The sequence below is a fragment of the Lemur catta genome, chromosome 19 (genome assembly GCF_020740605.2).
Source record: "Lemur catta isolate mLemCat1 chromosome 19, mLemCat1.pri, whole genome shotgun sequence".
Taxonomy (NCBI): Eukaryota; Metazoa; Chordata; class Mammalia; order Primates; family Lemuridae; genus Lemur; species Lemur catta.
This window is the reverse complement of record NC_059146.1, coordinates 3630987-3657278: the sequence shown is the minus strand read 5'-3', so window position 1 is coordinate 3657278 and position 26292 is coordinate 3630987. Positions and strand designations below refer to the sequence as shown.

The window sequence follows — 26292 nt, the reverse complement described above, 5'->3', positions numbered from 1 at the left end:
AACTCGACCTGAGGGGAGGGGAGGGACCCCGTGACCACACTGCCTTTCTTGGGCCTCTCTTTGCAAAGGATGTCACACTCCTTTCTGTGTCTGATTCTCACACTAGCTCTGTTAGGTTGCTGCGTTCTCTTACTGCAGCTACTCTGCTGTGTGAAGATAGAGAGGTGTTTGTGGTAGGCGGCTTCTAAGACGGCCCCACGGTGTCCAGCCGCATCCATGCCCTCGTGCCGTCCTTCTTGAGCATGAATCCAACCTAGTACCTTGCTTCCCGCCAACAGAATATGATAAAAACGATGCCTGCCACCTCTGAGCTTGCGGACAGGCTGTGGCTCCCGTCTTGGCATCGTCTGGCTGTCTCCTGCCTCTCCAGCTGCTGGGTCGGAGCACCCTCAGCCGCCCAAGGAGAGTCCCCGACATGGGGAACAGGGCACCAAGGCCCCCAGTGGCTCCGAGAGTGAGCTTGGGAGCGGGTCCTCCGCTCCACGCAAGCCCAGCAACTTCATGAGCGACCGGGGGCCAGAGGCACCGAGCTAGGGTGCTCCTGAAACCCTGGCCCACAGAAATTGTGAGATAATGTTTTAAGTCACTAGGTTTGGGAATAGTTTGTTTCCAACAATAGATAACTCATTCAGTGGCAAAAGCAGGGAGAGCCACCGATCGACAAACTTGGCCACTTTCACCACTGTCTTGCCTGTGGCTGGAGGCGATGTCCTCTCTCAGAAAGAGACTTCCTGTTACAACAGACACTAGCGTATGTGTCTTCTTCTGTCTTTAAGTCATTTCACCTTTCCCCTCCTGTGACTGTCACACCAACGGCAGCCACCTTTTGCAACCCCCTCCGGGGCCTCCCTGCCCTCCCGCGTGCCGACCTGCGGAGTCCCCCACCGCCCCTCCGCGGGCCCAGCGCCACGAGCTGGCCAGATGTCTCGGGTGTGGTATCTGTGAGCTTGTTAATGAATTTTGCACCCACAGAACACGGGCTTCTAGGAAACACTGTTCTGAGATGTCGGGGAGGGCAGGGGTTTTGTGCAAGGTGCCTGCAGCGTGCAACTCACATCAGCCCGTCACAGGGGAGAAATCAAAATTCCCGCCTAGAGCAAATGGGGGCTTCCGGGTGTTGGAAATCTGGGGCCTGGGGGTTGCCCTGGCGGAAGCTGGGAAACAGACGAGCCGTCTTCAGGGCGACGTTGCCTTTCCTTGCAGCAGGAGCGCTGTCATCTCCCCATCCAGCTGCTCCATCCGGCTTCCCAGGCTTCTAGAAAGAACCTCCTCGGCCCTTCCCTGCCACAGTGCCTCTTCAGGCCCCAGACAGGCCAAGCACCATTCTTATCTTCCACTGGAATGTATCAGCTTACCGCCCATTCGCCCATTCCTAGGTGTCTGTTTTCTCTTAGTCAACAACGAATCCCCGAATGTAGTTGTTCTCCCTGCTGGAAGGTTTCACAGACAGTATAGCGTCAAAGACCAAAACCAAACCAAACCAAAACAACAAGACAGTTTGGGGTCTAACGCAGGGCTGCTCACTTATTTTACCAACACTACCAATTTTAGAGAAACTAACATCTCTGGTGACCATCACTTCTTAGAAGAATGGACAGTTTAGCATCAAAAGGAGAAAGGTGTGTGCAGGATAATTTAACACCCCAAATGTATAAATGGCATAAACTCAAAGGATAACTTTCCAAATTGAATGAACATTTCTGTGAAAAACTTAATGTATCACCTTTGCTTTCTCTTTTCCCCTGTCATTGGTGTGGTTCTTGGTTTGGTGTCTGGGAAGCCTTTTTGAACTCCTTCTCTTTTTTCTTTTTTTCTTTTCTTTCCTTTTTTTTTTTTAAAAAAAAAAAATCAAAGCTGTATCCAACTCCTGATCAGAGGTGGAAATCCATGCTATAGGAGAGCCAGCTCTGTGCCACACCTCCCAGATAATACGGGTTAATTCAATTAAAATGTGTCTGTCTTCAAAAGGCCCTTGAGAAATGGATATGGTGGTGGGCATTTATGGCAGGGTATTGACTTTCTGTAGATTTCTGGAAAAAAGCAAGGCATATCTCGCGGCGCACTACAGAGTCAGCTCTGATCACACAGAGCTTGTGTTAAGCCCACAGCCCGGAGCACCTGGCTGGCTTGGGTGCCAAGCCCGGTCTTTGGCTCAAGGCGACTCTTGAAACAGAGCCAGTTTCAAGCCATGTTTTTACCTAGGGAATGCTAGCCGTCTGTCAGTTACGATGACCAAATTCAGCAGGACTGGATTTCACTTGAGGCACTGATTCAGAATGAAACTCTGACATCGGAAATGCCGGCGATGAACCGAGGTGACGATGTAAACTTCAAAACATTAGACAGGAGGGGATGGCAGTGGCTTTGCTTCCCAGACAGCTGTGGCCTGACAGCTTTTCATGCCGGTTCCCTCGCTGTGCTGAGAGGTGACTTCAGGGGCTGTTCTGAGAAGTGGTGCTTCTTCCAGGGCCCCTTGTGGAAACTTGTCCCCAGTCCGAGCCCAGCTGTTGCCACCCACACGCCTCTGGGGGTGGAAGGGACGCCAACAGGACCCCTGCTCCCAGGATGGAAGGCGGGGGTGGGGGGCGAAGCCTCCCCAGGAAAGAAGGCAAATGCCAAGTCAGATGGGAGGTTCACCCACCTAACCCATGGGCGCTGTGCCAGTTCCTGAAGGTCGCAGAGGTTACATCTGGATGTGATGCCCTTTTCCTGGCCCAGGGAGTATCATTAAAGATGTTTGTTGAAGAATAAGAGCTAGATGTAAGCCTGGGAGAGGAAGCAAGAGGATTATCCTTCAGGGATAATCCTCAACTCTGAATACATCTTTCCTACATATCCTTCCAGCTGGCAAATAGGCATTGCCCATCTCTAGGGAATTGTCGTCTCTCTCTCTGGCAAAGACCCTCGATGTGCAGCGGTTCCTGCCTACATTGGGAATTTTCTAAAAGCACAAGAGCTTTCTCTCTGCAGGTTAAAAGGCAGAGCGGTTCAAAGAATGGCTTCTGTGATCACAGAATGCTCGTGCAAGCCAGCTCTCCAGCTACCCACCTGGGAGAGCTATGATGCCGTAAATTGGAAATGACCACAAATCAAATGATCGTTGGTGTTTTGGAATGAATTTTGCTCCAGTACTTTATAAGTAAAGATGCCTAGTGTCTTGGGAAGTCATGCCAAGCAAGGGAACACCAGGGAGCTGTTTGGCTTTCATAGTGTTTTTCATTCACATAATAAGTATTACTTGGGAAACAACTGTTTGTCAGCAACTGTGCTGGGCAGAAGGATGGAACCACAAACAAGACAGAGGTTGGCCTCTCTGCTCACACTGCTCTTGGTCTTCGGGGGAAATAGAACAAAATTGTGTCATAATTAAAGCAGTGACAGGATACACTTGTACCTTTATTGAAAGACAATCATCTTTGCTATTAAATTAGGAAAAAATACGTATTTTGGAAGAGGTTTTCTCCTAAATTCCAGGCTATAGAAGAGAGCCAAGATGACCCAGGGGAATGTCATTGGGTTTATAACCCACTGTGCTGGTGTGTGGCCATGTATTGTGAGTTCAGTGAGCTAGGGGAGGTCTTTCCGTAGTCCCAGACAGTCCTGCCTGCTGGCTGACACCAGCAATTTCTCTTTTGACATGCTGTGTACAGTTGACGCTTGAGCAATGCAGGGGTTATAGGCTCTGACCACCCCCGACAGTCAAAAATCCATGTGTAACTTTTGACTCCTCCAAAACTTAACAGCTAATAGCCTACTATTGATGGGAATCCTTACTGATAACATAAACAGTGGATTAACACATATTTTGTATGTTATGTTATACTGTGTTCGTACAATACAGTAGGCTAGAGAAAAGAATGTTATTACAAAAATCATAAAAAAGAGAAAATATATTTACTCTTCATCAAGTGGAAGTAGATCATCATAAAGGTCTTCATCCTCATCGTCTTCACATTGAGTAGGCGGAGGACACTTTTGTAAGCAATAATACCAGCCATTTAGTCCATCCCTAAAGAACTGAAGGTCCTGGGAATTTAACCATGTCAATGCAGTCTTTTTTACATTATTAACTGAAGAAAAATCGGTGCCCTTCACAAATTTTTTAAGACTAGGAAACAAAAAGAAGTCAGAGGAGCCAAATCAGGAATGTAAGGTGGAAGCCTAATGATTTCCCATCAAAACTCTCACAAAATTTCCCTTATCTGATGAGAGGAATGAGCAGGAGTGTTGTCATGGTGGAGGAGGACTCTCTGGTCAAGCTTTTTTGGCTGACTTTCTCATAATAAGCAGATGTTATTGTTTTTGGCCCTCTAGAAAGCCAAACAGCAAAATGCCTTGAGCACCCAGAAAACTGTTGCCATGACCTCATGACCTTTGCTCTTGACTGGACCACTTCCACCTCTTGGTAGCCATTGCTTTGATGGTGCTTTGTCTTCAGGATTGTACTGGTAAAGCCATGTTCCATCTCCTGTTACAATTCTTCGAAGAAATATTTTAGGCTCTTGATGCCACTTGTATCAAATTTTCATTGAAAGCTCTGCTCTTGTCTGCAGTTGATCTGGGTGCAATGGTTTTGGCACTCATCCAGTGGAAAGTTTGCTCAACTGTAATTTTTCAGTCAGAATTGTGTAAGCTGAACAAGTTGAGATGTCTGTGGTGTTGGCTATTGTTTCTGCTATTAATCATTGGTCCTCTTCTTCAATTAGGGCACAAAAAAGATTAATTTTTTTTTTTTTTTTTTGCAAATTGATGTGGGAGGTCTGCTGCTGAAGGCTTCATATTCAACATCATCTCATCATTTGTAAACTGCTGATTTCTTTGGGGCATTGTCCCCATTAACTTTTTGTAAAGCATCAATGATGTACCATTCTTTCATCCAAGCTTCACCATAAATTTGATGTTTGTTCTTTCTTCAGTTTTAGCAGAATTCACATTTCCCTGATAGTGGCTCTTTTCAAACTCATGTTTATCTTTATTAGTGCCTTAAACTAGATCTTGTTCAGACATGTTACAACAAAAAAATCCATGCAACGTTTTTTCATAATGTACATTTTCTGTGAACTTTTTGAAGACCCTATTTATGATTACCTTAAATGTATTCTGTGGGTACCCAATAAATACTTGCTGAATCAGTTATAAGGACATGGGTGAGTGAAAGGTGGGAAAGTAACGGAGTAGCTGCTGTGTTGTTGTTGCTTAGCCTCTGCTGTCTTTTTTAATCTTCTCATCCACAAGGACAGCCTCTTTGTTAGACTTATGGACTCTGAGCCAAACTCTCTTCTTGACTTCTGCGAGTGGACAAAAGGCTCAAACTCTCAGTTTCTTTATCTGTAAGATGTGGATAATAATAGGACGTATCTCAATGTTGGTACAGTGAATGAGTAAGTTAACACAGTGTAGCGTAGTAAGATCTCAGTGTGTACGGGGCCTGGCGTATGCTAAGGGCTATGTTGGTAGAAGTGGGGCGCAGCCTTTCTTAGACGAATGGTTTTATTACCTACATTTTCCAGATGAGGCCCCGGAGCAGTCACCCAGAATCACATTGTTGCTACAAGAAAACGAAGCAGTGATTCAACTCCAGGTCTGCCCGGCATGAACGCCTGCTCTACCCATGTGCTATCCTGATACAGAAAAAAAACATCGGAATTCCAAAGAGTTTTTAATAATTTCACTTACCATCTCATGGTTTGCTTCTAGATAAGCTTTGTTTCTGGAGTGAAAGGTTAGACTTCTGACCTACCACAAGTCCTAGCTAAAGCTCCAGAAGCTCAGTTTTCTTTAGTTTTGCTGTTCTACCCAGTCAAAAGGTCACGGTCAACCTAGCTTTCTCAGTGGCCAGCATCGAGTTGTGAAATACTAGGTAACAAAATGAGTTACTGAGAAAAAGAGCCAACACACAATGTGACGGTGTAGATATTGGTGAGGTCTCATTTAACAGCTATTTATTGAATTCTTGCTATGTGCCAGGCCCTGGTGCTGGATACTATGGAAAAAGTATAAGACTCAGTCCCTGAAATTGAAGAATTTATAATCTAGCCCAGTGGTTCTCAGCTGGGGGTGATTTTGCTCCAGGGGACATTTGGCAGTGTCTGGAAACTTTTTGGTTTTCACAGCCGGAGGATGGCGGTGGTGTGGGTGTTAGAGGGATGGGGTCTGTGTTGCTGCTGTCACCTAGTGCACAGAGGCCAGGGATGCTGCCAAGCATTCGGCGGTACAACGAGACAGCCTCCATGATGAAGAACGATCCGGTCTAAAATGTCAACGGTGGTGAGATGGACAAAGCCTGAGAGAGACGAAGCCAACAACAAAGAAGCCTAAGTGACCACTTTAGGTAAAACCTAACTGAGAGCCACAGAGCAGGGCAGATCATATGAGCGTTGGGAACCCAAGGAAAGGGTAGATGAGAGTGGATTGCGATGGGAGTCACCTTTTCAGGCTGGAGGCAGAAATATGCCAAGTGTCTGTGAGAATAGAGTGAGTGGAAGAAGCTGGTGCAGTAGGAATTGGTGAATATTGAAGAGTGAGGGGGGGGACAGATTATGGAAGACCTTGAAAATAAGGAAAGATATGCTGAAGATGAAGAGCAGGTGGGCTGAGACGGACTTTAGGGAAATGAGCACATAGAATGAATTGAAGGAGACAACTCGGAGCGGAGACTCTGGAGTCAGACTGCCTGGGTTCAACTCCTGGCTCTCCACCAGCCCTTTGACTGTCGGGAAGGAGTAACCCCCTGTGGTCCAGGTTCCTATCTGTAAAGTGGCACCTACTGTCACTCACTCACTGGTTCCCTGAATACCTTCCCACATACCCCCTCAATCCAAAGCAGCTGACTTGATACAACAGAAGAATGGCCTTCTAAAGGGTCAATTGCTATCACATCTGGAAGACAACATCTTGCAAAGAGTGGGTAGTGTCCTGTAGCAGTGGTCCCCAAGCTTTTTGGCACCAGGGGCCAGTTTCATGGAAGACAATTTTTGCATGGACTGGGGATGGGGGGGTGCGGTGTGGAGCTCAGGTGGTGATGCGTGGTCAGTTTCCTAACAGGCCACGGATGGGAATTGGGCCGTGGCCCGGGAGTTGGGGACTATAGTCCTATAGGATGCAATAAATGTCTTAAATCGGTAGCAAATGTGGTTTGGTTTTCACAAAGCTAGGATGCACAAGTCTGGGAAACAAGCAGCCAAGATTGGAGTGCCCCTCTCACCTTTTCATCTGATAACCCACTGGAATATTGTTGTTTACTTTCCTGGTGATCTTGGGGGTTCGTGGGTTTGGAGATTCTATTGCCAAAGAGAAGAATTCTCTCTTTGGTGAATTCTGGAAGTTGAGACTGTCCTCTGGCCATGGTGGGATGCCCTGTGCCACTGAACTGAAAGGCACTGAAGGAGGTCAGTGTAGCCGGGGGAATTTTCCTGATCACCAGGAGAGAATTGGTTTGGTGCGTCACGATGAGGACAAACAGGGTTTTGTTTGGAATTTAGGGAATGTATTATACTAGCTTCATTTCCTACTATTCTTAATAGTCCTGGCCAGTGGAAAACTGTAGCAACCCCACAAAGACAAGACTAACCAAGGACCCAAGAATGAATATTTGGGAACCTCCCTCAGCCAAGGTATTGGCAGTGACAAGGGAGAACATGGAACGGATGACGGGAGAGGACATCTGTGATTTTCAACGTAGGACTTGGAACAGCTGTAGAGGTGGGAATTCTAGCAGCTGTTTTATGTTCTTCTTTTCTCCTCGTTTCCTTCTCTACCTTACAGAGTCCTGATGGTGGTTAATGCGTTAGGTTTCAGGTGGAAGTGTAACCAAACTGACATCGCTTCGTGGTAATATGGTAGCTGATGGGACTCTGGGCATCCCCTGTTCTGGGGACATAAAGTTGATACTCAGGCGGAAGGCGAGAGTGGGTGCTGAGGGGTGGACTGTCTTCTGTGCACCTGAGGGTGCTCGCCTCCCCACCCCCAGCCTGTCCTTGTGTGTGGATGGTGTAGGACGACATGCAGCCATCGGGCCTCTGATTGGCTGGGCCAGTGAATCGCTCAGGCAAAGAGGGAGGGGGGAGAGTGAAGAGAGGGTATTTATCTGTCTGATTTTCTTGCTGCGAAGTCTCCTTGGCTGTTTGTGTCTCCTGATAGATGATAACTGTTGCTTCCAAGGAGGCCCGTGCCGCCGACTCCCTCGCCTTCTAGGGTCCAGGTTCCCTCATCACGGCTTGACTGTGGGTGGGGACGGCTTTGCTCCAGGTTCCCGCACTCTCCTTGTAGCTTTGCTACAGTCTGCTCACGCCTCTACAGTTGCTGCCTCTTACATATAAACCCTTCTCCCAGTTTCAGTGTGCTTTCTGATTCTTGTTGGGATCCTCACTGATAATATTTCCTTCTGTGTTGCAGGGATTTTAAAGATGGTATCTGATTTAATTTTCTCCACAATCCTGTCATAATAGGTCTTCTTGATCACCCTCTTACTGTACACCCGGCACTGTTCTAGGGGTTTTATGTGAATCGATCCACTTAGTCCTCACAATTCCCTTACATGTAGGTCTCCTGTTATTCCCATTTTACAGATGAGGAAACTGAGGCACAGAACACTGACGTTGTTTACTCAGTCACAGAGTTAGAGATTAGTCTCTGTCTTATAAGGCTTCTCCAACGGAGTAGGTATTATTACCTCATCTTTACATACAGGAAAACTAAGACTTAGAAAATTAAAGGGACTTACCTGACATGTAGTCAGGCATGTGGCTAAAATTAAAACCCAGGTCTGTCTCCCCACAGAGTTGATGCTCATCTCTAATCGACTCTGCTGCAGAGTCGATAATGCTTTATTGTCAGGTGTCAACATGAGTGGGAGCTGACTGAGGAACGCAGGTTCTACGAAAATAAAACATTCTCTTGAAATTCAGCATTTATCGGTGGTCTTTAAAAAGGCAAATCATCTAACTTAAGTCAAATAAAGATTAAGTTTGACAATGCAAGTGTAAGCATGGCCCAGATTTACTAGATAGTTCTTTCTTTAAACGTTCAGTTTATATTTGTCCTCAATCCACAGAAAACTTGAGAGCCTATTTTTTATGTTTAAATCTTTTGATGGACCTACTTCAAAATCCTTGCTCACAGATTTCCTAGGAGAACGTTATTTTTTTGGAATTCTAGTCTTTTGCACATTTGTTAGCTAACATTGGCCCCGACGAAGGTGGAGTGGAATATGCTGGTCATTTATCATTTGCAGACTGAGGAAATGCGTAAACCAGACCAGGGCAGAAGAGCCTGAGAAGGGAAACCACACTGGCCAGGGTGCCAGTAACTTACTTTTTGCCTTAGTGACAGTTTTTCGCCTTCCACTAGTGAAGGAGGGGCAGGGTCAAGACTTTCCTGTCCTTTGTAGTAATTCCTATCAGCCCTGCCCGTGGGGACTTCCTCTTTTGGAATAGCGCCAGCCTCACCTAGCCAGGATCCCGGACTCATGGCTTTCTAACAGTTGAGAATGATCTGCTTTTCAGATAACACCATCCAGTCCATTTTCTGCTGCTGTTGCTGCTGTTCAGTGCAGAAGCGGTAAGTCTACTTCCGAGGGCAACGTCTTGGAAATCAGCTAATTCACAGTTTCTTTATTATCTCTTGAGTCTCCGTGTCTCTTTGTATCTGCCCTTCTCTCTGCCTGGGAGCCCTTCTCCCACGTCCTCCCTGTTGAATGCCCCTTCATTTAAAGGCGTAGGTTAAATATCAGATCATCCTTTCTTGATCCTTTTAAATTCAGTTGTTCCTTGCACTGTGTTCCCACGCTGTGCAGCTTGGTTCTCTACTTAATATTCATGTCGTGTTTGCTGTTTATATGTCTGTGTTCCACTCTGTACTTTTTGCCTTTTCAGGACAATAATCCTGTCTTCGTTGCCTGTGTATCTCCCCAAAACTATCAGTGTATCTTATACTTCGGTGCTCAGCAAATGACAGTGTAAGAATTAAACCCAAAGCACCACGTTAATAGTAACAGCTAGTATTTAGTAGGAGTGTCCTGAATATCAGACACTATGCATTTATTAGCTCCCATAACTCCAAAACCACCTATGGTTTTTTTGTTTGTTTTTTTGGTTTTTTTTTCTACAATCCCCATTTCCAGATGAGGAAAGTGAAGTTTAGAGAGGTTGGTCACTTTGCTCACCCAAGGCCACACTATGACATGGTGGAGCCAGGATTCAAACTCGTGTCCTCATCACTGTGCCATGTCTGTTTATAACAATAGATACTATTCAATGAGCATATAAAATGACAAGGGCTGTGCCAGACACAGAGTAAGTTTTTCATTCTCACGATTATAATTTTATGTCTCTAACATGTTCCAGACTCTGTACCAGGTATGTGACATGTTTTCTCAATTTTATTTGATAACAACTCTATATGCTGTGAGCATCGCTAGTTCCTGCATAAGAAAACTTAAGTTCTGAGAGCTAGTAATTTGCCCAAGGAGACGGGGTTAGGAAGCCTTCTACATAGAAAGGCAGTTGGGAAAGTACCCAGATTTTTCTATCGGGTCTGAGAATCCTAGTGGGTCTATACCTGTAGCACAAATGCTCGTTGTAACTTGATTGCTTTTCAATGCAAGGCAAGTGAGAACACAGATAAGCCTGGGCCAAGATGGAGGACTTTCAGAAAAACACACTCAGCGTCATAGGCCACGGGGCAGCGACTTGTCAAGTAGGAAGCAAGTGAGTATCATGTCCACAGGGGAGAAGGGACAGGGGGAGGTCGTCTTTTTAGGGTCTATACTCCATGACATACTGTTTGTTGCCATGCTGAGAACCTAGTGTCACGCTTGGCACAAAATAAGTGTTCAATAAACAGTGAATGAATGTTCTAGAAAGAAGTAAAAGAAAAAAAGGACCAGTTAAAATAGCCTCTGGTCCACTTAAGGCAGAACTTGAAAATAAACAATGAATGGGGAAAAAAATGTATTCAGGCGACTGCCATTTTGAAGTCAGGATTAATTTTCAGTTCATTGTTGGGAGAAACAGCGTTCTTGGAAAGTGTGGTAAACCCAAACACACGCTTGTAGCACATGAACGAAAAAGGCCATTTTTCCTCTTCTAAGAGAGAAAAATCTTTAAAACTATTGAAGAGTAAACCATCTTTTAAAAATTGTGACGTGAATAAATCCAGGCTGGGCGCTGTGGCTCACACCTGTAATCACAGGGAGGTGATTTGGGAGGCCAAGCGGGGAGGATTGTTTGAGGCCAGGAGTTCGAGACCAGCCTGGGCAACACAGTGAGACCCCCGTCTCTGGGGAAAAAAAAACAAAACATTAGCTGGGCAAGGTGGCACATGCATGTAGTCCCAGCTACTTTAGAGGCTCGGGTGGGAGGATTCCTTGAGCCCAGGAGTTTGAGGTTGCAATGAGCTATGATTGCACCACTGCCCTCCAGCCTGGTGACAGAGTGAGACCCTGTATCAAAAAATAAATAAATAAATAAATAAATAAAAAGAAAAGGAAAAAAAGAAAAAATCTAATGCAATGCTGACAAGAGAGCTTGCGATCTCAGAAATTTACAAAATGATGAGTGTGTGCTGCTGGATCCGAAAGCTGAGTCAGTCATTTCCTGCGTTGGTCCCACCTGGCTTCTGGCTTGGTGTAGTTGGAGAGAGCAGTGAGGCAGCAGGTGCATCTGCTTTATCCCTGTTCTTTTTAAATGCAAAGTACTAAAACGATAGTAAAACAGCTTATTTGTTGGTTTTTGCAGTCCAACAGGGGCTGCGCGCAACCGTCAAAACGCAAGCCCCTGCCTCCCCTCCCGCCCTCCGAGGGTGCTGAAGAGAAGATCCGAGTCAAGGCACTTTATGATTTTCTGCCCAAGGAACCCTGTAATTTAGAGTTAAAGCGATCAGAAGAATACTTGATATTGGAAAAGTACAATCCTCACTGGTGGAAAGCGAGAGACCGTATGGGGTAAGACACGTGGGCTACTCCATGTCAAACTCTTCCTCTTCTAGCTCCTAAAGACTTCAAAGCATAAAGAAGACTCTGTTTAGTGGCTCATTTTCTCCAGGTTTATAACTCTGCCCTCTGCTTGAAACCGCACCTGTCCCACACACCGGTGTGGACATGAGAAACACCAGAGCACAGCGGTTCAGGCAGTGTCAGAACCAGACACACCTGGCTCCTGTGCTACCTACTATTATTGCATAGTCCAGTTACTTACCCTCTCTGAGTTTGCATTTCTTCATTTGTAAAATAGGACTAATAATTCCTACGGTATAGGTTCTTATTCTGAGTTGTACTTTATTTGGGAATTTGTGGTTTTTTTTCCTGGGAAGTTCTAAGGTAAGAACAGAAATAGTATCTTATTTACTTTTATATGTCTGCAATGACTAGGGTTAGAAGCAAACATTCGCAGTAGTTGCTGAATTAAATTGGAAAGAAAAAAGACCCTGGGATGCAACCGAGTTTCATTGTGTCGTTTGCAATAGATGATTAATGTTTGACTGGAGTCCTGAGTTGAGAAGAATTCTGAGGAATATCTGGGCTCCCTGGGAGAGAATGCTGGCATTGATTTCTGATAATTGCTGAAATTTGGAGTGTATAAGTATCTAAGTATTATAAGCATCTAAATCCCGTACCTCTTTCCTTAATTATATTGTCCTGTCGATTTGGCTCGCTTAACAAATCTCAGTTTAGGCTCAACACATGGTGGAGACTTTTCAGTAGAAAAAGAGGCATCAGTAAGTTCAGGTCTGTGTAATTAGCCACACCGGCAGATGGACTAGCGGCATGTCTCAGACTTAAAAAAACATTGTTAACTTTTTGATTTCACAGTTAATCAATGAAAAGAGTTTTTAAAAATAATATGCAAATGCTATAAATAATGCCAAAATTTGGCTTTGCCACCACCTCCAAACTCGGTCTCTTTCTCAGAAATTAACACCATTATCCGTTTAGTGAGTACCTTTCCGGATCATTTTCAATGCACTTATATGCGCATATTGAAATATACCGTATTATTTGTAGATTTCATTTACCTGATACTTTACCAATACTTTATGCATTGTTTTGCAACTTGCTTTTATTTAATCTAGTCACTGTGGCATCAAATGATCATTTAAGTGCTCTTTTTCCTCTCTGAAAAGATTTTGGGGTCATAAGACCTCTTAAACTACTCCCATTAAAAGTCAGGACCTTAGTATAGTTTTTCTTGTACAGAGATTTTTGTTGAGTTGGAAATGAATACAAACCTTTTTTCTTCTTTCAACAATGTAATCAGTAAAATGAATTTGATTTTCCCCTACATCCTTGAGGTTTTAAAAGGATTGTTGCCAGGATAATGCCAAAACATGCCAAGCATTTTGATTTTTGCTTTTTCTTTTGTTGTAGGAATGAAGGCTTAATCCCAAGCAACTACGTGACTGAAAACAAAATCACCAATTTAGAAATATATGAGTAAGTCTCCCCCACAGTATGGCCTGTAGTTAACCTATGATAATCAGGGACATTTTGGCAGCTTATAGGTGTAGATACTGTTTTTGGTCTGTAAAAGGAAAAGAAAGTAACACATTTGACATCTTTAGCAATAAAGAGGCCTTTGTTCCTTATCATGGTTGATTCAGAAACTTCTTTTTCTTAAACTTATGTTTGTTTTGTTTTATATGGCCACTTTTTTTCTTTTCACAGCTACAGAGTGAAACCAAACACTCATCCGGGGCTTGCTTTACTTTATATCCTAGCTAGAAAATTTACTTTTAAAAATGACATTAAATTTTCAATGGGTGGTCAATTGGACTTACTAAATATAGACAAATTATTACATTTTGGCTCATGATTTTATATAGTTTATAAGTAGCTGAAGGAAGATAAGAACTAGATAAAAGCTAGGCCAACACTGTCGTTTGGAAGAGCCTTTGATACGCCCACTAGAGTTCTGCTTGAAATTTATTTTTGTTATGATTACAGATTTTGAAGAATGGCGGAGATCTTAGCAATCACTTTTTAAGCCTCTTATTCTTCAGATGAGAAACTGAGGTTGATAGATTCCTGGTAGAGAGTGGCAGAGCTTTTTATAGTCCTGTGCTTTTTATAAATTTAGGTTTTCAGTTTGAGTATGTTCCCCCACCCCTACCCCGACCCCATGGTACTTATTTTGCAATTAGCATATGCTTCCAGCAGGTGGCAGTAGGTGATATGAGTGGAGGCATTAAGACAAGTACTTTTCTGAGAACCGGACAGCAAATATAACTGAACAAAAGAACTTCCTTGGTTGGTTAAATTAGCCCACCTGGAGGCCTCACTCAGTCCATCCCTCCCTAAAACAAATCCGACTCCCAAAGCTCTGATGCATAATGCAGGCTTTGTTGGAGGGGGGAAGGAGATGACCTCAGGACACAGGACATATCTACATCATTTTATTAGACTTCTGCATTAGCTGTTCCTGTTCTCACTCTCAAGTCACTCTCCTCAGCTCCGTCACAGGTCTTTTCCCTGTCCCCACCTGCACTCAGCCTGCCCTGTCCTCTCTACTGGAGCCATTTAGCTCTGCCCCGAGATTCCAGCCTCCAGGAAAACAAAGGCCTCAGCGGGCTGAACCCACCTTCCTTAAAAAATAGTTCCAGGTCTATCTGCTGTTACTCGAGAGCAACGCCACCCCCAGCCGAAGTGACCAACAAAAACAGGTCTCTTGCAAGGCCAGGTCGGAGTAGATTTTGTATGAAAATCTCCTGCTAAAAAAAATTAGAAAAATAAGACTTTTTTTAATATCATTACTCCAGTTTGGATTTTCCAGGAGTTTAAAAGGTGCCTAACACAGTGCTTGGTGGTTAGTGACGGGACACTCCCTGCCCAGCAGTGCTGTTTTCCTCCCTTTCATCACTAATTCACTTGCTCACGGCTCCCCCTGTTTAGACTGGAGTAGACTCTGGCTGCAACAGCCTGTCTATGCTGTAGACATTGGGTCATTGAAATTGAGCTACTCTGGCGTTACGACTGCACTTCATTTCCTTGGGGTTTGATTTATGTGTCTTTTAAAAAAATCATTCTTTTTTAATGACTCCAATTATGGGAAGATTAATTTTTAATTTTATTGATTTTTTTTTAAAAAAACAGGTTTCTTAAAATATAAAATAATTATCATTATTGATCACAAAAATTTATTGATCATTTACTGTGTGCCAAGCACTGTTGTAATGACTGTACAAAAGTACCCAACTGTGGGCTGAGAAGTGGAGGCGACCTGGGCCCAACCTGCCGTCATCACTGACTGGTGCCTACCCGGCTCTGGGCAAAGTTACCTCCTGTCTCTAAGCCTCTGAATGGTCCTATCTCATATAGTAAATGGTAAATATGTTCAGTGTCCATTCTAGTGATTATTATTCTTTCCATGAACTGTGAAACAAACAGGAAAGACATTTACAGTCTGGTCCACCTTGCCTAGTCTTACAGGTGTACAATAGTCCTTCGTTACTTCGGCCCTACGAATCTCCTTATTTGTTCCATCTATGTTTATCGTACACTTATGATGTTCCAGAGGTTAGTTGTTCTGAGCACTGGAGATGCAACATGAAATACACAGAAATAATCCCTGCCTTTATGGGACTTATACTTTCTTGGGGAAAGAGATATTAAACAACCCTAAATGCACTAATAAATATATAATTATAAATTACAGTGTTATAAAGGAATAATATAGGACACTGGGAGAAAACAACGGGGAAGGAGACACAATTCAGATGGGGGATGTTGGGTTGGGGAAGACCTTTTTGAGGAAGGGACTTGAGGTCTGAAGATGGCAGGAGGTGATGGGGGGAGGACGGGGAGGAATGCGGTTCTATTGTGGGCTTCTGATGTCTCAGGGGAGCCTTTCTATATAGAGGGATTTGTGGCTACTTTGCCTTTAAATGAATATCCAAATTCTCAACATTGCAATGTAAAAACCTAGTTTTCAGTAAGCCCTCAAATTCAACTTGTAAATCTTGATATACTATTTATAAATCTAAATAAATAAGAACAATCACCTTAATTCAAACTCAGCATACTAAATGTCCTTAAACAATCAGTCCTATTTATAAGCTCAGTTAATTAAATTTCCTGAAACATTTAATTTCCATTAATAAACCAAGTAAGTTCAATTTTCTTTTAAAATATTTCACATGCCTGACAGGGCAAATTTACAATTGTAATAAGCCCTATGTAAGCCTTTAAATGATCCTGAAAATTGGATAAATTAAACTTATAAGTGTGAGAAATCAAAGTCTCTTAACTGTACAAATATCATTTTAAAAATTAGTCAAATTCTCTCCAACTTCAAAAAACCAGTTTAAAATTAATTGTGCATTTTAAATCAGAGGCAAAAATCTAAAATGCCAGATTCTCTTAAAATTATAGCTATTTTAAATACCCAACATATTGATTATCCTGAATGTTACAGAAGTATGAGTTTATCTCATTATCTCTACACTGAATCTTTAATTCTCTTCAGGGCTAGAAAGTCACTTACTAAGGGAAATGGATTTACCGTCTCAGATCCAATGGGGTTTCAAGATCAAAAATTCAAGACCACAATACTGTTAGTTATTGATCAGAAATCTAAGATTGGGACATGAGACTGGAGGTTGACTTATATAGAGGCTGTTTCTACTCAACCATAGCTGGACATGCTGGATTAAAAAGAAATGTCAATAGGAGCCCTGTCCCCAACTCCTATGTCCCCATCATTTGGTATTCGGTATAGTCACAGTTGTCTAGATATAAGAGTTACAGGATTGCCTATAGTTTTAAAAAACTCTTTTAACTTTTATCATTTGATTTAAATCGATGAAATTTTGAAATACCATGCTCCCAACCTCCCGAAAGTTGCATTCATTCAATATCTTTCCTGCCTGAGAGAATTCTGCATTATTTTAAAAGACCCTGACTTTGTCACATACTTCTATCTCGCTCTTTGGTTACTACTTTGAAGTCATTCTAATGAAATCCACATGTGGATGTATTTTTTTATATATTTTTTATATATTTTGTATATTTATAATTTGTTTTATATTTATATTTAAACAAAATTAACATATTTACCTATTTTATTTGTCACTATAATAAGTAAATACAATGCAACAAAATTCACACCAACTGGATAGCAGGTGAAGAACACTATTTAAAAAAATACAATTTATGTTAACGTTTCCCTTTTTGAGTATCACTGTGCAGTCTCAGCTTTTCACAGATTCAATTTATTTTAGTGACTTACAATCATTATTCTCCTTTTAACACCCAAATTTCACAGCTGAGCCAGTGGAGGCCCCATGTCTAACACTGCCTCGTTTACTTTGAAAGAATTTCCTCTTTCTACAACAAGAGGTCTTAGACTCACCTTGAAATTATTTCCTCCAATATTAATATTTATTAAACAGTCCTGAATGATGTTCACAATTTAACATCATAGTTACTCTTGTTCCCACTGGTGATAATCAAATTACTCTGTCTAGAATCATCTGGAATCATCTTGTATTCTCTGTGGTTCATCTTTTCAAAAGATTACTTTTAGGCCAGGTGCGGTGGCTCACGCCTGTAATCCTAGCACTCTGGGAAGCCGAGGCAGGAGGATCGCTTGAGCTCAGGAGTTCAAGACCAGCCTGAGCAAGAGCGAGACCCCGCCTCTACTAAAAATAGAAAAATTTAGCCAGTCCTGGTGGTGTGCACCTATAGTCCTAGCTATTGGGAAGGCTGAGGCAGGAGACTCGCTTGAGCCCAGGAGTTTGAGGTTGCTGTGAGCTATGATGATACCCCTGCACCCTACCAGGCAACAGAGTGAGACTCAGTCTCAAAAAAAAAAAAATAAAAAAGTTTACTTTCAATTTGATGCCATTAGTATTTTAAATACCTGACCCTTCTAACTTAGTGGCAGTTTTCCACTCCTGGATGTTAGGGGAAGTCCACGTGATGAGATGAGTGCTATGCTCAAAGTCAGGTACGGGATTTTTGGTTAGCCACCATCTGGCCCACCTACGGTGACTCAGTGTGTGATTAGATACGCATTCTTCCTTCCCCTGTCTACCAAAACAGTATTTCTGGTAATAGTAGAGTTAATTTAAAATCTTTTTAAAGATCTTGTTTTGAAATGAAAACTTCTCAATCTTCCTTTCTCTCTCTTTTGTTCTACCATTTTCCTCTGTCTTTCCTGTACATTTGTCTACTTACTAGGTATTATCATATCACACTGTATATTTAACTGATGATATTGTTTAATTGTGTGTAGTTCTGATATTCTCAAGTCGTTTAAAGACAGGTTTCATGCAGAGGAAACAGCAGAAAAGGGGCTGGTGAATCTGAGGATGGAAAGTGTCTCAATGTGGACGAAGCTTAGTGAGTGAGGGGCCAGTGAGGAGGCAGACGGGGCAGGAGAGAGTGGGGGGGGCAGAATCTGTACTGGTTGTTCCACGTACTCTACAACAAGGTGATGCTAACTCTGCTACAAGGTCATGTACTTAGGAGAGTCAGGTAAGTTCGAATGAGCTTATTCTAACTTTTGGAAAGGGTAACATAGCACACAGAAAGACACGCCAGTTGGAAGTTCCCGAGAGGAACTTTTTACTTTGTCTGCCAAAGCTCATACGCTATTTGTTGAAGATGACGTCTTAACCATGTACCTTTCATAGAAATTTGTAAGTTAAATCATTCAAAATTATATACTGGGTGTGTGTTAGAAAGGTGAATTGAGATATGACAGAATAAACTAGAAATTGACTTGAAATTAATAAAATTATATTAAACTTAACTAATTGACCCATAAATAGTATATCATTGTTTATCTGAATTAAAAAAACCCCTCAGCTATCTAAAATCAGTTCTGAAGCAAGTTCTTAAAAATGAAGGAAATGAAGCAGGTTTTTTTTTTCTGAAAAAAATTGAGTATAAATTGATTATAAATTATTTTTATTGCCTTTACAGGTGGTACCATAGAAATATTACCAGAAATCAGGCAGAACGTCTGTTGAGACAAGAGGTAATTCAGTGTATTTATAAACAAATCTGTGAATATTTTCAAAATTTCTCTGAGAGGTAATTTATAAAGGCACTAACTAGCTAAAAAGATGTATTGTTTCTTGTTCTTTCTAGTTTTAAAATATTATTACAACTTCATTCCCACCACACATTTTCTGATAAGTTGTAAAGCAGATATATTTGTATGAGATCATGTTTTCCATTGACTTTCATCATACTTCCAGAAATATGTTTCCCCTGAAATGATTTTAACTCCAACGTACTCCTGGGTTCATTCCAAAGTGCCTACTGCCAATAGAGTCTGTATCTGAATTGCCCATATAACCTTTGCACCAAAGGCAGTCAGATATACATTGGATCCTCATGAACTTAGATTAGACTTATTAAAAACACGAATATAGAAAACTACCTGGTGCTGCAGTTGTTTCTTTGTTCTTTGGAAACAAAGGGAAGAGTAGGGTAGCCGAAATATCAAACTCAGATCAAAACTGCTCATTTAGGTCAAACCAAAACAAAACTGCATAGAGTTTAAATTTCCAACTGTCAGTAAATATTGACTGCGGGTAAATGTAGAGTCAAAAGTAGAAAGCGGGTAAGAGGTATGTGTGTCATTATGAACTGCTCTTGGATGTTGAGGAAATCTAAAAATGTGAATGAGAAAGCAGCAGTTCTGTAACTAAAAAGACCCCCCATGCCAATAATGGCTCAGGACACAGGGAAGACCCACTTAATAGATGGGGATAGGCAGAGGATGAGGGACACAGACCCAGCTGCAGGTGACAGCGAGGACAGAGGTTGGACAGGCTTGGCTTCACCTGCTGGGAGGAAATTAAGTGTGGCAGCACATATACCATCTGCCTGGCACGGTCACAGCGGGTGGCCCTTTGTAAGGTGATTGTCAGTAGGTCCAACATGGAGAAATAAGACGTTATGACAGGTGGGCAGAACCAGAGAAGGAAAGTTCAGGAGACGGTCCATGGTAAGCAAGTTGGTCACAGGTAATATGGCCCAAATCACTAGGCTGTGCAGATTCAGAATAAGAGGTTCTGCATCTGAAAGGAAGTCGGGCAAGACAAGGGTCTCTTTCCCTACAGAGACTATAACAGAGAATTATACTCACATGCCGACAACCCAGATATAACAAATATTAAAATTTGGCCGTTAGATTTTTTAAAGAAATAAAACATTATGGCTACATTTGAAGCCCACCACCTCATCTTTTTTACCTTCCCCCACTCCCCAGAGAAAATCACAGTAGAAGGATGTGTTCCCATTTTGTCTATGCCTTTGTATTTATATTTTTATCATATATGTATATGCATAAACAACTTATAGTGTTTTGTTTTGTTTTGTTTTTTTGAGACAGATTCTCACTCTCTTGCCCGGGCTAGAGTGTCAGCCTAGCTCACAGCAACCTCAAACTCCTGGGCTTAAGCGATCCTACTGCCTCAGCCTCCCAAGTACCTGGGACTACAGGCATGTGCCACCATGCCCAGCTAATTTTTTCTATATATTTTTAGTTGTCAGATTAATTTCTTTCTGTTTTTTAGTAGAGAACGGGGTCTCTCTCTTGCTCTGGCTGGTCTCGAACTCCTGACATGGAGCGATCCTCCTGCCTCAGCCTCCCAGAGTGCTAGAATTACAGGCATGAGCCACCGTACCTGGCCACAACTTGACTTTTTACATCTTTGTCTTTTATATCTTATATCCTCTATGTACATAATGCAACCTTGGCACATTGTAGGAATTCAATAAAAGCTAAATTTTATCATTTCAATGTAAAAACTGTAAGAGTTAAAAAAAAAATTTGACCAGAGAATAAGGCTTATATATCTTGGTGACTATCTGGAAGGAGAAAGAGAAGACTCTGCTTAATGTATTATGTTTACCTTGAAGGTCAGACTATGCTGTTTGGGTTGTGCAGTTTTTAAGCACAGCATAAATATTGTCAGCACTTCATAAGTGTACATTTTCATGAATTTAACAAGATTCTGAGATTTTTTTTCCCCTCTTCATAAGCATAAGTGTACTTGGTAAAGCTGCGACTTTTCTTTTTTTTTTGAGACAGAGTCTCACTTTGTTGCCCAGGCTAGAGTGAGTGCCGTGGCGTCAGCCTAGCTCACAGCAACCTCAAACTCCTGGGCTTAAGCGATCCTACTGCCTCAGCCTCCCGAGTAGCTGGGACTACAGGCATGCGCCACCATGCCCGGCTAATTTTTTCTATATATATTTTTAGTTGGCCAGATAATTTCTTTCTATTTTCGGTAGAGACGGGGTCTCGCTCAGGCTGGTCTTGAAAAGCTGCGACTTTTTTACAATATCAAACAAACAAATCAAAAGAGTCCAACATTCAAGGTTATTTGAAAACAATTCAGTTTTATTGGAGTCTCCCAAAGAATGGCAACAGGGATCCAATTCATAACCTCACTTCAAGCTTATCATCTTCTTCCTTTGCCATTTCTCTTTTTATTTCTCCCATCCCCTTCTAGCAATTCAAATGGCTCCCCTTGCTCTTCCCTTCACACTCCCCCAAATTTATTCTTACTCCATCTTATCATGAACTCTGATCTCTTTTCCCCTCCCGTCATTTCCAGATGTGTTTCTCCCTGCCACATTGTTGCTCTTCCTTCAGGGTCCAATCTTGTCAGTCTCAGTTCTTCCTGTTCATCAACTGTTTTTATCTATTGTCCCAATCAATACAACAAAAAGAACTACATGGTAAGGTACAAGGTTATCAAAGCCAGAATTTTTCTTAGAAAAATCAGGAACAATATTTTTAAATACTCATATGTTGTAAATTCATGTTCAAATTACATTTTATTGTGTAGTTATGACTTTCAAATCTGTAAGGGAGAAAAGATTGTGTGTACTTGAAAAAACAATCTCATTCTTTATTGTAAGAATATAGATAGTCACTGACTTATAAGAAGTCAGATACCCTTGGTTTTCATTACTGAGATGTAGGTTTGTCTTTCTTTCCAAGAAGGAATAAACTTGTACAATAAATGAATTGTTTTGCAGTCTAAAGAAGGTGCATTTATTGTCAGAGATTCAAGACATTTGGGATCCTACACAATTTCCGTGTTTATAAGAGCTAGAAGGTAAGCAACTGTGGTTTTGGTTACATTAGAAATAAGTCCTGGGACCATGTTTTTTATGGAGATATCATCACACGGAAAATATAAGTGAGAGACTAACGTAGAAAGAAGATTGCTCGCCTGGAAGTCAGAAACACTAGCCAGTCCATGATGTTTCCCTAACATGCTCTGTGTGACATTGGATACGTTACTTTAACCTCTCTTTGTCTTCTTGAGCATCAAGTGAGGGGGTAGATTAGTTGTAGTAGACGCTGCTGGGGCTTTCCTCACATCCCTTGGTTTTTTTGGAGTTGACCTGCAGAGAATTCGCCTGCACTTGGAAAACTTCCTGTGTTTTTCCACCTGAAGATGTTCTCTGGCTGTGGGAACTTGTAGGCACCATGTCTAGGCTGGGAGCACCTGAGAAGTGACACCCCGGGAGCAATCCTACATCAGTGAGGATGGGAGTTGGTGGAGAGACACCTCAGCTTCTTTGCATTTTAGTGGGACAGTTGTAAGGAGTGTTCCCTAGTCTCTCCCAGGTTCCCAGAGGGACTGAGCGGCAGTTGCCCCCAGCAGTAACCTGCTCAGGAACGCACCCTGCGTTGTTTTCGTCCCTCCCTGGTCTCACATCTCCTCACAGTGCATTTGTTCATTCGTGTAACCAATAATTGAGAGTTGATATATAGTTACAAGTGTCCATTATGAGCTCGACTTTTCTGCACACTGGCCTTGTCACTCAGACAACTTTGGCTAAAGTTGTGTTTTCTTCTGTGGCCTCGGTAATTTAGTTGAGGATTTTTCCTGGGACGATGAGGCACCTAATGCATTTGGGCAATCTGTCCTTCCGTGCAGCGTTGCTAGGATGACAGCTGTAGAATTGGAGTCCTGTTGCCTAATGAGTTGGCTTAGCTCCAAAGTGATCTTTCACTTTTCTACTAATTCACATTTTATTGATTGTAGAAGTACGGAGGCTACCATAAAACATTATCAGATAAAAAGGAATGACTCAGGACGGTGGTATGTGGCTGAAAGACACCTCTTTCAATCCGTCCCCGAGCTGATCTGGTATCACCAGCACAACGCGGCAGGTAAGTGGGGAACGGCAAGCTGGGAGGGTCAGGGAGCCCCGCCCTTGACAGCCAACGCACCTTTGGTACCATACGGCCACAGGAGCAAATCTCTCTGCAGAAAATGGCTTAGGAGCTTGAAATGCAACCTGTCTTGAACAATTCTCCTCCTCATCCATGCTGGGGATCTACCCAGAAGAGCGTCTTTCACTCAATGTATACTTTTTCCTATTCTCATACTGGACAAGCTTGTTTCTGTCTTCCAGCCTTTGCACACGCTGTTCCATCTGCCTGCAGGGCTCTTCCTCCCGGTCTTTGTGAGACGGCCCCTTGTCAGTCGACACCAGCATAGCCGTCACCTTGTCCGAGAGGCCTTCCCTGGGCACCTGCTCTAAAGTGACTGTACGTTGTCTGCTCTGCCTCGCACTCATCATCATCTCCTTCCTCTTGTGTGTGCATGCACTTGTTTGTGTCTCTTCCCTCCGCTGGAATGCAAGCTCCAGGCGGGCAGGGACCATCAACGTCTTATCACTACCGTCTCCCAACACCTAGATAGTGCCTGGCACATTCCAGGCTCTCAGTAAATATTAGTTGAAGAAATAAATAATAAACGCTTATTGAACTCAATTGAAATTGAATGTCTAGGATTATCAAATGAAGTCTCCTTTACTCTACCGTGCTGTCTCAGTCCATTTTCTGTTGCTTATGAGAAAATGCCTGAAACTGGGTAATCTACAAAGAAAATAAATTTATTTCTTATAGCGATGGAGGCTGAGAAGTCCAGGATGAGGGTCTGCATCCTGTGAAGGCCTTCTCATCGGCAGGGACTCTCTGAGGTGGTGCAGGGCATCACACGGCAAGGGGGCCGAGTGTGCTAGTCTCTCTCCCTCTTCTTAGGAAGCCACCGGTCCTTCTCCCATGATAACCCATTCATTCATTAGTCCATGAATAGATTAATCCATTCATGAGGGCAGAGCCCTCTTGAACCAATCACCTCCTAAAGACCCCACCTATCAATCCCCCACGTGGGGGATTAAGTTTGAACAGGAGTTTTGGAGGAAACATTCACACAATGGCACGTGCTTTTTATTTTTTCTTTTAAATTATTCTGAAAGGGTGGTGGTGGGAAAATGGGTACACTTAAACACTGTTGGTGATTGAATGAATTAGTACAGCCTTTCTGGACACCCTTTGACCCGGAAATCACATTTTATAAGGTGATAATTTGAGACGTACATACACTAGAGAAATCTTGGAAATAACTTTAAGGTCTGTTTATAGTCATTGACATATATCAATTACATGCTTGGTGCATAAAGCTTATAACAAAACGTTTACATTTCTGTAAAACATATTGGACGTGTATATGTTTTCAATTATGGATATAGAGATTTTTGCAGAGATGTTCAGCAAAATGCCAACTATGTATCTCTGCATACTAAGATTTTGTAAGAGATTTTTTTTTAGTCATCTTTATGTTTTTTTAGCTTCTTTAAATTGTGTACAAGGAGCATACATTATTTTATGAAAAATATTTTTCAAATGGGAAAAATAGACTAACCTGTAGAACAAATTTTTTGCCTAAATATTTAAAGAATGATATTACCTTCTAGTCTATTTAGTTTTTTCTTCTATATTAGCAACTAGGCTTGAAATGCTGGTTTCTCTTTCTCCTCAGGTCTCCTGACCCGTCTCCGATACCCAGTTGGGCTGATGGGCAGTTGTTTACCAGCCACGGCTGGTTTTAGCTATGGTAAAGTATGCACACGGGCTGAAGTACAGTATCAAACCCAGTAGAGAATTTATTCCAAGTTCCCTATAGGTTTTTTAAATTCTCAGCTCTTCTGAGGTGTGTATCTAGAAACATGTCTCCCCCAAGTTTAAATCCCCCTCCTGAGATGTTTAAATATACACACCTCATAAGGGCGATTTAAACTTTGGGGAGAAATGTTTCAGTTTTACTTTTGATTTCATTATACATTATTAGGAGCCTTCATCTTCACCTTTTTTTTTTATAAGTTATAGTTCTTTTTATTTGAATGTTTTGGCTCTTGCTCTCTGGTTACAAGAGTGCCTTAGAAATGGCTGCTCCCCCAGAGAACCTACTGAAAAGAGCTGCTAAAAGTGTTTTCTTCACTTTTTTTTCAAATAGAACTTGCACAAAGTTTGATTTGAATCACTTTCTAGCAAATATGGTATTTGTAAACCTGTGAGAATAAATATGTACCAGGGAATCCTGTTGTCTAATTTGGTGACATTTTATTCCTTAAATATCTCTCATTAGTGGGGCTCAGAATATACTGAAAAATAAAACCCGATAACACAATTATATTGTGTAGCAAGTAACTGGAATTCAGGGTCTCATTAGATTAATTGGGATGGAAGAATGATTTTAGGCTGTTATTGGTGCCTGGATCATTCCTCTGCCCCATAGACACATGTATAATAAAAAGTTCTACCATTAGCAATTTATTTAAGTTGAACTTGGTCATTTTTAGTTTCTTAAAAATAAACTTTTCAAATTTTTTTTTTTTTTTTGAGACAGGGTCTCGCTTTGTTGCCCAGGCTAGAGTGAGTGCTGTGGCGTCAGCCTAGCTCACAGCAACCTCAAACTCCTGGGCTTAAGCGATCCTACTGCCTCAGCCTCCCGAGTAGCTGGGACTACAGGCATGTGCCACCATGCCCGGCTAAGTTTTTCTATATATATATTTTAGTTGGCCAGATAATTTCTTTCTATTTTTAGTAGAGACGGGGTCTCGCTCTTGCTCAGGCTGGTCTCGAACTCCTGAGCTCAAGCGATCCACCCGCCTTGGCCTCCCAGAGTGCTAGGATTACAGGCGTGAGCCACCGCTCCTGGCCAAACTGTTCAAATTTTCAAACACATAGAACAGTGCACAGTTCATAAGTGTATAGCTTGATTTGCTCTGCCCGGTTTTAACTACTTTACATAAATGGAATCAGATACAGGCCACTCTTGCATCTAGCTTCTTCCTCTCATTACATCTGTGAATTTCATCCATGGTGTTGGGTACGACGGGTGTATTTCATCGTGCTGCTACGTTGCATGACTATGCCACAATTGACTTACCCGTGCTTCTGTAGATGGCCATTTGGGATGTTACCAATTTTGTGCTCTTACAAATCATATTGTTATGAACATTCCTGTATGTCT

The 26292-nt window shown here is 42.2% G+C and overlaps 1 protein-coding gene across 3 annotated transcripts in view; it reads left to right on the top strand.

Moving 5' to 3' along the window:
- Positions 1-26292, top strand: part of TXK (TXK tyrosine kinase) — a 42768-nt gene that overhangs the window by 2006 nt on the left and 14470 nt on the right. For 2 of the 3 annotated variants that reach the window (XM_045532968.1, XM_045532971.1), the window contains exons 2-9: positions 9504-9558; positions 10604-10706; positions 11736-11941; positions 13364-13429; positions 18920-18974; positions 21995-22074; positions 23014-23141; positions 24799-24873. In XM_045532968.1, the coding sequence (XP_045388924.1) occupies positions 9504-9558; positions 10604-10706; positions 11736-11941; positions 13364-13429; positions 18920-18974; positions 21995-22074; positions 23014-23141; positions 24799-24873 (768 nt within the window). Of the gene's footprint in view, positions 1-9368; positions 9559-10603; positions 10707-11735; positions 11942-13363; positions 13430-18919; positions 18975-21994; positions 22075-23013; positions 23142-24798; positions 24874-26292 lie in introns of those variants that run through there. The other variant, XM_045532969.1, reaches the window with a different exon arrangement.